Source organism: Lasiosphaeria miniovina (genome assembly GCF_030549165.1).
Source record: "Lasiosphaeria miniovina strain SMH2392-1A chromosome Unknown B0T26scaffold_4, whole genome shotgun sequence".
Taxonomy (NCBI): domain Eukaryota; kingdom Fungi; phylum Ascomycota; class Sordariomycetes; order Sordariales; family Lasiosphaeriaceae; genus Lasiosphaeria; species Lasiosphaeria miniovina.
The window spans coordinates 3,897,403-3,910,391 of NW_026848223.1; the positions used below are offsets into that span (position 1 = coordinate 3,897,403).

The 12,989-nt window shown below is 54.8% G+C and overlaps 7 protein-coding genes across 7 annotated transcripts; 4 read left to right on the forward strand and 3 right to left on the reverse strand.

Moving 5' to 3' along the window:
- Positions 1-579: 579 nt before the first annotated feature.
- On the forward strand, positions 580-1,741 carry B0T26DRAFT_751897 (uncharacterized protein; the record flags this gene model as incomplete). Its single annotated transcript, XM_060445448.1, has 4 exons — positions 580-634; positions 704-897; positions 971-1,035; positions 1,102-1,741. 4 exons carry the CDS (start codon positions 580-582, stop codon positions 1,739-1,741), a joined length of 954 nt encoding a protein of 317 aa, XP_060296693.1.
- A 405-nt stretch (positions 1,742-2,146) lies between these two features.
- B0T26DRAFT_711271 (histidine acid phosphatase) lies at positions 2,147-4,291 on the forward strand. Its single transcript, XM_060442026.1, has 2 exons — positions 2,147-3,227; positions 3,332-4,291. Exons 1-2 carry the CDS (start codon positions 2,600-2,602, stop codon positions 4,165-4,167), a joined length of 1,464 nt encoding a protein of 487 aa, XP_060296694.1. The 5' UTR covers positions 2,147-2,599; the 3' UTR covers positions 4,168-4,291.
- B0T26DRAFT_711273 (major facilitator superfamily domain-containing protein) lies at positions 4,292-6,912 on the reverse strand. The gene is made up of 4 exons (XM_060442027.1): positions 6,513-6,912; positions 5,845-6,371; positions 4,855-5,767; positions 4,292-4,769 (listed from the first exon to the last, which is right to left on the reverse strand). Exons 1-4 carry the CDS (start codon positions 6,556-6,558, stop codon positions 4,543-4,545), a joined length of 1,713 nt encoding a protein of 570 aa, XP_060296695.1. The 5' UTR covers positions 6,559-6,912; the 3' UTR covers positions 4,292-4,542.
- Positions 6,913-7,982: 1,070 nt separating this feature from the next.
- Positions 7,983-8,488, forward strand: B0T26DRAFT_751900 (uncharacterized protein; the record flags this gene model as incomplete). Its single annotated transcript, XM_060445450.1, has 3 exons — positions 7,983-8,063; positions 8,162-8,327; positions 8,400-8,488. The coding sequence occupies 3 exons, from the start codon at positions 7,983-7,985 to the stop codon at positions 8,486-8,488; spliced, it is 336 nt and encodes a 111-aa protein (XP_060296696.1).
- Positions 8,489-9,314: 826 nt separating this feature from the next.
- On the reverse strand, positions 9,315-10,268 carry B0T26DRAFT_741087 (uncharacterized protein; the record flags this gene model as incomplete). The annotated part of the gene is made up of 2 exons (XM_060443924.1): positions 9,315-10,071; positions 10,162-10,268. 2 exons carry the CDS (start codon positions 10,266-10,268, stop codon positions 9,315-9,317), a joined length of 864 nt encoding a protein of 287 aa, XP_060296697.1.
- A 621-nt stretch (positions 10,269-10,889) lies between these two features.
- On the forward strand, positions 10,890-11,828 carry B0T26DRAFT_741065 (uncharacterized protein; the record flags this gene model as incomplete). The annotated part of the gene is made up of 3 exons (XM_060443920.1): positions 10,890-11,240; positions 11,320-11,634; positions 11,670-11,828. 3 exons carry the CDS (start codon positions 10,890-10,892, stop codon positions 11,826-11,828), a joined length of 825 nt encoding a protein of 274 aa, XP_060296698.1.
- Positions 11,829-12,094: 266 nt separating this feature from the next.
- Positions 12,095-12,950, reverse strand: B0T26DRAFT_741089 (dolichol-phosphate mannosyltransferase; the record flags this gene model as incomplete). Its single annotated transcript, XM_060443925.1, has 2 exons — positions 12,095-12,713; positions 12,841-12,950. 2 exons carry the CDS (start codon positions 12,948-12,950, stop codon positions 12,095-12,097), a joined length of 729 nt encoding a protein of 242 aa, XP_060296699.1.
- Between the last annotated feature and the right edge of the window lie 39 nt (positions 12,951-12,989).

Sequence of the window (12,989 nt, forward strand, 5' to 3'; positions counted from 1 at the left end):
ACGTAAACTAGCCAATCCCTGTGCGAGAAACTTTCGGCACCTTCACGGTAAAAGAGAAGAGACAGCCTTTCTACGCCACCTCCGGCTCGCAAGCTCGCCTACGGTGGCTCCGTTCAGCTGAACTATTGATATGCTTATAACCTGAAGTTTTGCTTGGCGGGGTATGCACACCGTTATCTCTATCTTGGGTTACCCGTACTTCTTATGTATGGAATTTGTAATTGTAATTCTGGGAATGCCACTTCTTGCAGACGCTTGTTGGCGTCCTGGCGCAAAAGACCAAATGCGGGACATTAGGAGTGGGGTCGAGCCGAGGCATCCCCAGACTGGTCTTGGTGTGGAAGGTCATCACGTAGTACTTAACACTTAGAAGGCAACGCGCATCCAGCGTCCAAGGGCCAAAATGTGCTCCCTTCTCGTCATCATACCTCTCTTGTTGACAGCCGTCTATTAACTTGTGACATTACGAGGCTTGTTTGCAGAGCTCGGGTACTCCGCATTCTTTTCGCTTTCCCTGTCTAGGATCGTATTCAACACTGCCCGTGCCGTCTTCAAGAGGGTGCGCAACACAGCTCCAAAATGACTGTCCCACGCTCCGAGTACTTGAGCACTGCGTGGGCCGAGGGTATTTTTGGTGCGTATGGACCAGAGCTTCGGCCGCGAGGTCTACCAGTGAGTGACTAACAACAGCCGTCATATGTAGCCAACCGCGTCGTGTTCATCACAGGGGGAGCTGGCTCCATTGGCAGTGCCCAGACCCGAGCCATCGTTCACCTCGGCGCAGATGCTTGCATCATTGGCCGCAGCGTCGAGAAGACCGAAGCTGCAGCAAAGGAGATTGCCAAAGTTCGAGATGGCTCACGGGTTCTAGGCATTGGCGGTGTCGATGTCCGAAATGTGCGTGCTGCCCTTGAGTTGTGAGAAGACCTATGTGTACGACGCTGGCCCAACTAGCTGACGCTCGACGCAGTTCGATGCCCTGAAAGCCGCGGCAGACCGATGCGTGAAGGAGCTAGGGAGCATTGATTATGTTGTGTGAGAGCCACCATGGCTGTCTCCGTCCGCCGCAAGTTTGTACGGCTGCTGACATTGATGTCGAAGCGCCGGCGCAGCGGGAAACTTCATTGCGCCAATCTCGGGACTGAGCCCGAACGCGTTCAAGGCTGTCATTGAGATCGACGCGATCGGAACTTTCAACACCATCAAGGCTACCATGTCGCATCTCATCAGGTCTGCATCTCAGAACCCGAACCCAAACCCGTCCGGCAGCACGGGAGGGCGCTTCTTGTCTGTATCTGCAACTTTCCATTATACCGGAATGCCCCTCCAGGCGCATGTCTCCGCGGCCAAGGCCGCTATCGATTCTCTGATGGGAAGTGTTGCCCTCGAGTACGGACCATACGGCGTTACTGCCAACACGATAGCCCCGGGCGCCATAGAAGGCACAGAAGGCATTCAGCGCCTCGCTAGTAGCCAGGTAACTCGAGGGGAGTGGGCAAAGGGTATTCCGAGCGGAAGATGGGGATCTATACGGGATATTGCCGATGCAACCGTGTTTCTGTTCAGCGATGCGGGCAACTACGTCAACGGGACCAGCCTCGTCGTCGACGGCGCCGGATGGAGACGCCAAGGCGGGGCGGCGGTTGGCGTCGACCCTGATATGACCTACCCCGAATTTCTCTTCTCTGGCGAAGTTAGCAAGTTTTTGAAGGATGGGAGAAAGGAGAAGTCGAAGATATAGCAGGAAACGTGTTTAAGCTTGTCAAACCTCCCTTGATGGCTGGCACCTACATTATGAATGCTCTGGACCTCAAGGGCCCGATATAGTTGCTCTTGTGGTTGGGCAAAGTGGAAGCAAGAGACACGAGCTATGGACGCTTGCTCTATATTCCGCCCCCTATCCCGGATCCTGTCGCATCTTGCACACATTGTCACTCGATTATCTAGATATTCTGAGCGTGGCATGCGTGTCGGGCTATTTTCATATCATTTCTCAATTTAATACATCAGCCCCCACCTGGTCAACACTTACCGTTACCTCCACCGCAGCGATAAACCTGATACCTGCTTGTAAGCGTTGAACATCTCTTTTCTCGACCCGGCCGATACCGCATCGGTCGTAGTGGGGCAGTCTTGTAAGGGATGGAGCAACCTCATGGCAGCTGTATCCCCGATTCTGATCAGGTTCGGGTCTTCAGCATACGCCCTACGGTAGGTATTCGGCATACGCACCAAACTAGGCAGGTCATATGCAGGTATGCATGTAGGTAGGTACACCTACCTTGGGTAGGGTTCCAAACAATCTTCTTTTCTTGAGAGGGTATACGATACATAGTAGGTTAAACTAGGGCGCCATTGCCGCTATCTAGTCCGCCATGCAGATGGAGCGCCCCGCGGAGAAGGCTAATTCTCGAGTCCAGAATTGGCGCATTGGGGAGGATAAGAAAAACATGTATATTCATCCGTCTTTCCACTGAAGAGCTCCTTTAAATCTGGGTAGGCAGGCCGTCGTTCGGAAGCCAATTCAAAACGCGGACCAGCCTAGGACGGGAGTCGAGACACTAGTCCAGCAGCTTGTATCCCCGCGATTGCCCGCACAATGCAGCTATCTTCACTTCTTGTCGTGCTTCCGGCCCTACCCCTCGTGGCAGCCGAGACGGTGCTTGGGACCTACATCTTCCACCGGCATGGGGATCGCACTACCAAGTCGTACTCGCCCGTGTCTCTCACGCCGCTTGGCGCAGATCAGGCGCTTGCTTCTGGCCTGTGGTACCGCCACCAATATCTCTCGGCCAACGCCTCGTCGAGGATCCCTGGCATGGCCACCGACCTCCCTGTCCTCTCGCAGCTCTCGGTAACGAGCCCCGTCGACAATGTGCTGCAGGGTAGTGCCCAGGTCTTTCTCATGGGCCTATACCCGCCCGCTGGCTCCGCAGCGTCTCAGACCTTGGCCGATGGCTCCTCGGTCACTACGCCACTAGGAGGATATCAGTTCATCCCCGTCAACGCCGTCAGCACGGCGGCCAGCAGCAGGGGCTCCGAGGACAACCTATGGCTCCAAGGCGGGAGCGGCTGCGGGAATGCCGTCGCAAGCAGTAATAGCTACTTTAACAGTTCCGAGTATCTCGCCGCGCTCAAAAGCACGCAGACTTTCTATCAAAGCCTGCTGCCCGTCTATAATACCACCTTTCCCAGCGCGACGGCCAGCTTCAAGAACGCCTATGCCAGTAAGTCACCCCTGATCTTGCTGGGATATAGTGCGAAGGGCGTTTGCGTGTCTCTCTCCTCGCCCCCCTTTGCGCCCGGTTAGGTTGCTGACGGGTAAACACAGTTTACGACTACATACATGTGTCCGAGATCCACAACGCCAGCAGCACGATATCGTCGGCTGGGCTGCTCACCAACGAGACGCTGCACCAACTGCAGACCCGGGCGGACCAGCACGAATGGGGCCTTGCCTTCAACAGCAGCGAGCAAGTTCGGGCCATATCAGGCTCGCTCCTGGCCGCGCAGATCGTGCAGGCATTGAACAACACGCTGGCGGCACCCGTGGGCAAGACCTCGGCGCAGAAAATGACGATCCAGTTTGGGCCATATGGGACCTTCATGGCCTTCTTCGGGCTCGCCAAGGCGCCGGCCGCTTCGCCCGAGTTTTACGGCATCGTCGACTACGCCAGCAGCATGGTGTTTGAGCTCGTCACCAACGCCAGCCTTGACGACTCGGCCGCCGCCGTCAGTCCTGACAAAGTCAGCGTGCGCTTTCGGTTTGCCAACGGTACGGCAAGCGATGCCAACCCCCCGCGAGCGTTCCCCCTTTTCGGCCAGACCGAGACTACTCTCTCGTGGTCTACGTTTGTCAGCGAGATGAACAAGTTTGCCATCGGCAGCAACGAGGCCTGGTGCAAGGCCTGCGGCCCGACTGGCGCTTGCGCAGAGATCGCCCAAAATGGCAGCTCCGTCTCCACTGCCGCTAGCACGGATGGCAGCAGCACCGGGGGAATCTCGACGCCGGTGGCAGGCGTCATCGGTGCCGTCGTCACGCTGGCCGTCATCCTTGGTCTTGAGGGGCTCATCATGGCTGTTGCGGGGTTGCGTTTGACCAAGAAGGGTAAAAAGAATGATGTGGTGCGAAAAACAAGCAATAGTGACAACGGATCAAACGCATAAAGAAATGATCATGACGGCCCGGATAAGTTACTGTCATTTTTATTACGAATAGCAATGTAAAATGGTGGGGGGGGGGGGGGGGCAGTATTACCTCCTCCGTTCAACCAGATCTGAATGAATCACATCCTATTACAAAATCAAGACACGTATATAAACAATGTCAGAGGTTGACGGGCGCATATGGGTGGTTGGCCCGTCTTTCCAAAACAAGAAAACAACAAGGCTTGCTCCCTTAAAAATGCTATGATTGAAATCGAGGAAATCCATAATTTGTTACCTCACCCCGAAGATGGCGAGGAGGTCATGGCGATGGTAAAAGCCCCGAATTCGCTTTCCGTAAATATCTACCAAGCGTGAATAGAGACGTCAGCATGCTCAATGAAGATGCGCCCCAGCTAGTATGGACATCGCAATGCAGGGTGGCTTACACATGGGAATGGCGGCCAGGCTGACAACGAGCTGTACTGAGCCCAGCGCGTTGAACACGGGCGTTGCTTTGGTCCTGTTCTCGATGAACCAGTCATAGGCCTTGAAGGTGAGGGCAAAACTGAAGATGTTCTTGAAGATGATCATGCAAGTAAAACCTTCGATGGCCAAGTCCCCTAGTGCGAACGTTAGTATATGCTTATTTAACTAGGCACCGCGCTGCGAACCACACCCCTCACAACATTGGACCAGGCAGCTTACGATAGGCATCTACAATGTACAGCGAGCTGGCAACGGCGCCAATGACCATACCGGCCACTTCGAGAGCGAAGAAGATCAGTGGAGGGATGTAAGTGTAACGCCTGGTCACTATGCCGTCGACGGTGATACCCCAACCATACAGACCGGCACAGCCGAAGATCATCTGTGGAATCACGAGCAGGAGGCGAAACTCGGGTTCGTAGATACCGCCGTTGCGCTTCGTCATGAACTTGGCGGTCCAGTCCGACAAAGAACCGGCAATGACGAAGCCAAGGATGGCGCCGACGAAGGGAGCAGTATATGCGTATCCGGTTTGGACCTCATCCCACCAGTATGGAGTCGAGAGGAAGAACTCGGCAAGCATGACGCCAATGAACACGGTCCAGCCGATCAGCAGGCCCTGTATGAGGCAGGCCCAAAAAAAGGCCGGTTGCAAGAAAAGTGGGAACGGCCGTAGTAACAGTTTCCAAAAGGACTCATCCGTCTTGCGCCCGTTGAAGAGCGCCAACGACTGCCGCCATGATGCTTTAACCGGAACGCTCTTGGGCGCCGTTGGCGGCCTGTTGGGCGGGGTGGGAACAGCTACGCTATTTCCCTCTTGGGAAGTTGATGGGCTTCCGTCACCAGCCAACTTCTCGGGGTCATCTTCGTTGCCGTTGGTGACAACTGGAGCTACGTGTGTGGCCTTGGTTCTGTCATCTACCATGTCGAGGTTCAGACTGGAATCGCGGCGGAAGGCGGTTTCCGGGCAGAGAAAATAGACAGCGGGCAGACAAGCTGCACAGAAAATGGCGACGAGATAAAATGTCCACCACCACATGATGGTAGAGGTGATCTTGCCAACGAGGATGGGAGTGAAGAATGCACCGCCAAATACGGCCAGGTTGGTAAAGGCCATACGGATACCCCGTTCCTGTGACGCACACAGTCAGTTGGAACAACGCTCTCACCACACGCGGGATCCAACACCCAGGCAGGAAATCCGCTTACATGTACAAAGTACAAGTCGCCCATCGCAGCGTTGACAAAGGCCTCGAAGGGGGCCGTGGCAATGCCTTGGACGATTCTCGCGAACACCATGCTCAAGTAGTTCTTACCCGAGCCGCCGGCCCAGGCGCTGGAGACAATCAGGAGCACAGTGCCACCCAGGAATAGATGGCGCTTGCCCCAGATGCGGCCCGAGGGCACGAAGATGATGCCGCCGATGCCGACACCGAGCAGGTAGTAGCCCGTCAGCTGGGCGACACGCGAGAACGACGTGACATACCAAAATGTGAGCGTTATTGTGTTGGCGGCGAGGATGGGACCGAGGGCTGTGGCGAAGATGGCAGTCAGGGAAAGGGTCAAGGTGATGGCATCGCGCTTCAGGAGCGACCAGTTCAGGGGGTCATTGGGATCGTCCGACGGCTGGGGCACGAGGATGATTGGGACAGGGCCGCTGGTGTCGCACTTGAGGCCATGGACGCCATCTGCGGCATACTGCGGCCTCTCGGGGTCGTCGAAGTATCGGGTGGTGCCTGCGATGATGTATCGTGGTTAGCGCTGAGAAACTGATGTGCGTACGGATGAAAGTCGCCGTCAACGAGGACAACCGTCGCGTTGGCGCTGGGAAGCGCGCGATGCAGCGAGGGCCATTAAAGGAGATAAAGGGTAGCTACCAGGAACACGGTCTAGGACCTTGTCCTCGAGAATCCACATTCCCATCTTGGCGTCGGGTGTCGATATCTACTCTTCGCGTGTGTCGTTGAGCGAGACTGACGAGAGGATGGCCGGTTCACGCCGGCAACATCGCGGCCGATCGGTCAAAGCCGAGATACTGCTGCGGGGTGACAGAACGTCCGTACTCGGTTGTAGTGAAGATGGGCTAGCAAGTTTAAGCGGGCATCTCTGTTGGTATGTAAGGTATCCGTAGATGGTCGGGTTATTAAGTCAGCCTAGGTTTGATGACGGTAGATGGGAGACAAGAAAATGCTGCTCCCGTAATAATCAAGACATCCCCGAACCCAACTTAGTGGCACAGCGCAACACGGCAGCACGCCAATCGGGGTTGGTAACTTTTGGGCGGGCCGTATATGGGTGAGCTATCCCGCAATTGGAGTAGTGGAGTGGCAACCCAGTCTAGATCTGATGGCCCTCCGCTGGGAATCGCACTGGCCAATGACTGCCCACAAAGCTCGTAGGCAGTCTAACCTAATCTCAGGTCTGTCAGCCCTTCATCCAGCAGCCCTCACATCATGTTGCAAGTAAATATTGCGTTCGCCTCGGCATGCGCTCTGTTTGCAGAAGATTCGCTGACATCTTGTTTGAGGATTACACCACAGGATATTGCACCTATCTACCTATGAGATTTTGTTCAGAGGCACACCCCGGTACTTGGTGACTACGGCGGGTATTCCATGACGAGAGCTGCCCTGGGGCATCACCGTGGTTAGAGCAGGTGCTCCACACTACTACGCAGAAATGTGATTAGCGGTTGGCACTTGACAGCGCAGTGCCTGCTATGATGGGTGAGAACATCCTGGCTGGAAGCTCAGCCCTCTGAACGCTGGCGCCGATACCCCGATGTGCCTTAGGCTGTGGGGACTGGGCTGAGGATGGTGGTCAGTCGGTGGGTTCTTTGGAGTCATTCCAGTCCGAGCCTCTGCATCGGGCTGTTTGCGGTTCGAGACTGCTTCGTGAGGAGGGGAGATAAACGCAGTATTTGCAGTACCGATTTACGGATCAATTACCTGGAAGTGGAAACTGATTCTCCAAGTTTGTATAAGAATGCACGGAGTACAACGCATCCGTATTAGTACTCCATACCCGCCCGCCGCTCCTTCGTTCAGTGGGAAATTGAAGAATGGACGGCAACTTGGAGCTTTCTAAGCTATTGGCTCGGCACCTACGGCACGCCCAGTCAATTGTCTCGGCACAAGGACGATCCAGGCCCTGCCTGCGCTTGCTTGAACAACGGGGCTTATTACCTGAGCTGTCCGCGATTTCGAATGATATCGATGCCTGCCGATTCCGTTTCCGTCCCTTTACGTCTTACATCCTTTGATAAACTAAAAACACCAACTAGAGCAACTAGGTAGCCTCTCCGTTTTGTCGTCTTGACAGAGAGCTTCTTGCGACAACGTCCCACCATGAAGATCCCGTCCGCTCTGCTCGCACTGGCCCTTGCCACCGTCGCCGCTGCCCAGAGTCCCAGTCTTCCTACATGCGCTGTGCGTCATCTGCTCGACTTCTTCGGGGTCACAATGCGTATTTGTGTGTGCCGGCGTGAAAATAGGATACTTGCTGACCTTGTTATGCGCCAATTCAGAAAGGCTGCGCCGACCAGTTTATATCCAACGGAATTGGCAACTGCAACCTCGACGCGAAGTGCATCTGCAGCGACAAGGACTTCATAAGCAACATATCGTGCTGCGTGGCCGGCGCGTGCAATCCAGCTGACCAGCAAAGCGCCGTGGCGTTTGCTGCGGGCGTATGTTTGATACCGTTATCCTATGTCCCCGGAAACTAGAATGGATAGCGGCTGACATGGCTCATTGGGAAAACAGATTTGCAACGGGGTAGGCATCACCGTGCCGACGACCGTAGCCTGCTCAACTACCAGCGCTCCGACGAGTACGAGTACCACGGCAGGTAACGCGACAGGTGGCGCCGTCACCACCACCAGCAGCAAGGCATTGGGGCCTAGACAAACCGCTGCCGCTGGGCTCGGTGCCCTTGGAGGCTTTGTGGCTGCTGTTGCAATGCTCTGAAAGACGAGCTGTTCGGGTTATCCCCGTCCGTTGACAAACTGGCATACGTTGAGAATAGTTGCGGGCTTGGTATAGGAGAGGTCTATTCCGCCATCGAGTTGCATTTGGTCAATGTGTCTGGTCTGCGCAAACACATGCTGTATAGCTCGATGCGTCGTTCCGGTTTCTGCGGTGTTTGGCGCATTCCAAGTATTCGTGATTTGTCGTTCTAATATAACGCAAAAGAGAGAGGCAAGGAGGCAAACGTGTAGGCCGTGTTTCTTTCGCTGCGGTGGTTGGTCCAGCCTTTTAAACGGTCCTGCCGATTAGCTGCGATCTAACGATCCGATGTTTATAGCATCTTAGTGTCTACCTTAGTTGTACTTGTGTACCTTGCTTATGCTGCCTTAAAACTCTAATCCCCTTCGGTACTTTACTTAGTGGTAAACTTCTTGTCTACCTAGGACGCGCTATCTGATCTAGGAAGTTGGTGCGGCAATGCCGCAGCGGCTCAAGTTCGAAACGAATGCCGGTCAGATGTCTCGTCAAGTTAGAGCTTGTGAACCTTTGGGAGAAGCCTCCTTCAAATCAACGTTCTGTGTAAGTATCCCCTTCCGCCCTGATGTAACTACCGTAGAATTAAGTTGATGACGAATCCGAAAAGGGTATCTGTATAAGCTCAAACGCCTTTCAAAAAAAAAAAAAAAAAAAAAAAAAACTCCGATGTGATCGCTATGCCCGGCCGTGGATCTTCCGGATGACAACACGTCCGTCGCTAAGCTCCCAACCTACACCGTACTGGCCAGTTAGCTCGGACCATGAGGCCAAGGCCTGTGTCTCTAGAAATTCGAGCGAAACAGATAGGTAGGACCTGGCAAAGGCCTTCAAAATGTGGGCCTTTAGTTGTGGTTCAGCAAACTCCATTAGCCTCGACCTGTGGCCGTCTATGCTTCTCTTGATTTTCCGCCACAAGACCCAATTATCCTGGGCAAGAGCGCGGAGCACGCCGTCAACCTTGGCATCGTGAAGGCGGTACTTGTTGCGCAGAGCATATGCCTCGGCAACGTTGCCCCTCCTGCAGGCTGCATCGAGAACGAGGTAACCAGCAACCTCTTGTAGCTCAACACTAGTCAGGTTGCGCGCTGGATGTATGACTCTGAGCAGGTAAAGGAGGGAGGGATGGTACGTCTCGGGCGAGTGCGAAAGTATGCCTAGACGTATGGCAAAGAGATAGACCTGGGCGGCGAAGTCGTCCCTCCGCTTCGAAGCCACAATGCCCTCACGAAGCTTCCTCAGCGCGCTCAAGATTTGGGAGAGGTCCGCGGCCTTGGCATCGGGCGGCGGTGACGGTAGCCCATTAGGATCGCTCAGAGTCAGAAGCGCAAACTGCCTCTGCAACCCGTCCCTATCGCCGGCATTTGTGCAGAAGGCAAGGTATTTCTCGGCAATCTTGGAGTAGTAGTTTTCCTGTGTTTTTAGAGATAGTAGCCTAGTGGACAAACCCGCGGGACTGGCGCGTTAGCGGGGAGGCCGTGACTTGAACAAGGAAGAAGGACTAGAGAGGGGATCCATTGCGAACCTCTTCTCTCCCTTGGAGGGAAGGCCGTATTCCGCAAGCGGATCGATTTCGACGGGCTTCAGCCGGGACAGGTGGCTGGACGCCGCTCTCCCGGCCTTTTTCTGCATCTGAGGCGTCGGGGGTCGACAATGCCGGAGACGAGGGTCTCGACTGGGAACACCGATCAGAGTCACGTATAAATGCTCGAGTGTGTTATTGGTCCTAGAAACTTGCTGAAGCGCAGACGGGAGTCTTGGGAGCCCATCCGCACAGGTTGATGCCGGGTGGGTATGTAACGTAGTGTAGTGAGGGGAGTGGGTGGGGATGCACGGTGTGCGGTGATGGATGGAATGCGGGGACGCGGCGCGGCAGCACAGCATCAAAACACCCACACCCACGGCTTGGCGTGCAGGAGCTAATGTACTGAGGTGGCATTCGTTGATCGCTACACCAACTGATTCCAGCTCACAACCAACCGCAACCTGCCCGGGCTGTAATTATGAACCATTGAAGCAAGAGGAACTGGCCTTTGTTTGTGATGGACCTGGGTAGCGCAGTGCGTTAAGGCAGCTCATGCTGCCTAGCGCAAGCTATGTCTCGGCTTCAAGCTTCCATGGGGAGGTTGCCAATGCCCCTAGAACTTGTGATGCCCAAGGCCTTCTTCACGTTGACCTCGGAGCATTTGAGTGCCCATTTCTCCTCAACAGAGATCCTGATCCTATGTGCATCTCAAGCCTAGACTACTCGCCATGTCAGATCGAATCAAGCAAATCGCCAACCAGCTCAACTACCCCAAGGGGCTTTTGGCTAGCCAAGTCGCTATCATAACCGGCTCTAGCCAAGGTATCGGCGCCGAGTGTGCGAGGCTGTTTGTGAACGAGGGGTCGAGGGTGATTGTTTCAGACATCGATGCCGCAAAGGCAAGCCATGTCGCTGACAAGATCAGAGGCAACGGGGGCGAAGCGGTCGCCGTTCCCGGAGACCTGCTTAGGGATGAGTACATCAAGGAGCTTTTTGGGAAGGCAGCAGAATTTGGAGGCGGCAAGATCCATACTATCGTGAACAATGCTGGCTTCACATGGGATGCCGTAATCCACAAGGTTAACACCAAGTCTCTTTCCCTCCCGCTCTTTTCTTCGCAGTGCTTCGGTCGAGTATCGGAACACTGATATCCAGTAGATGACGGATAAGCACTGGGAAACCATTGTAGCTCTCCATGCCACGGTGCCCTTCAAGCTTGTCCGCGAGGCAGCGCCTTATTTCCGTACAAAGGACGGCGAGCCCCGAAATATCCTTAAAATATCGTCCACTTCGGGACTTCATGGCAATGCTAGCCAAATTAACTACGCAATAGCTAAGGCCGGAGGCGTTGGGCTAACCAAAACGATAGCCAAGGAATGGGGCCCCGGATTTGGCGTGAGGGCGAACACGGTCGCCTTTGGCCACATTGAAACCCGGCTGACGGCTAACAAGGAGGCTGGAACTTTTGTCAAAGTCGACGGTCAAATATCCCGCTGAGCATACCTGAGAAACAGAAGGCTGGCGGCGTAGTGCCATACATAGACATCCCGCTAAGGAGGCCGGGATCAGCCACCGAAGCGGCCAGCACAATCCTAGCAATTGCCTCGCCGTTTAGTTCGCATATATCTGGACAAACTATCAGCGTGGCTGGAGGGAGGAATATGTAACGAGGCTGCATTTCCGGGGTACAATCTACCCGTAGGCAGACGAGAGGACGTGGATCTTCGCTCAACCGAGTCCTACTCAAGATAAACAGGTCTGTTTTTACATGTTGTAATATATTATGATTCAGTAGATCCAGCACACCACAACGCCGTGAAAGTCCAAGCCCCATTCTACTTGTACAAGTAGTAACTCATTAGCTCATCGTGCGATTTAGGGCCCTAGGACCAGCTCCATTACCCCTTATGCCCCGGCTTGTCGCTCGTCGGTTTCATGTCGTCCACCAAAGCTGAAGGACGCCTTTGGCGTATTCTACAATCTCCTCTCCGCCCAGCTTGCTGTCGCCGTATACTCTGTCGACAAATGAGATGGGCACCTCCCCAATTGAGAGACCCTTTGCCTTGGCCGTGACGGCGAGTGCCATCTGCATCGTGAAGCCGCGGGCATCGGTGCTCTCAAAGAGTTTCTCCAAGATGCTACGCTTGTACAGCCTGAAGCTGCCCGTCAAGTCGCTGACGCCGGGGCGGAGCACTGTGTCGGCAAAGATGTTGGCGCCTTTGCTCGTCAGCTTCCGCTTCAGGTCCCAGCCATAGACACCGCCGTTGCCGGCGTAGCGCGTGCCCGTAACGATATCGTAGCCGCCGACACGCTGCTTCTCAATCATCTGCGGGATGAACTTGGGGTGGTGGCTAAAGTCGGCGTCCATAATAATGATGTAGTTGCCTTTGGCAAACTTCAAGCCGTGTACGTATGCGGTGCCCAGGCCCAGCTTGCCGGTCCGCGGCTGAAGCTGGACGTGCGGCGCATATGCTTTGACTAGCTGCTTCGCGACATCCTGCGTACCGTCGGGCGAGCCGTCGTCGACAATTACTAGCTCCCAGTCAAGTTTCCTATTATGGGCCGAGATAGAGTCAGCCTGAGCCCACGGTGCGATGGAATGCAGCCCACGAGGCAGGTAGCTGAAGGCTCGTAGGTGGCATAGAATAGGGTAGCAGAGGGCTCAGAGAAAGGGCTCACTGTTCGGAGAATGTGCGATTGAGTAGCCAGGTAATAATTGGCAGATTTTGGCGCTCGTTGAAGGTTGGGAGAATCACTGAGTACAGGTCCTTCCGGCTCGACTTAGCCATGTCTGTCTGGATGCCGCTGGGCAGCGAAACTTGAAAGGG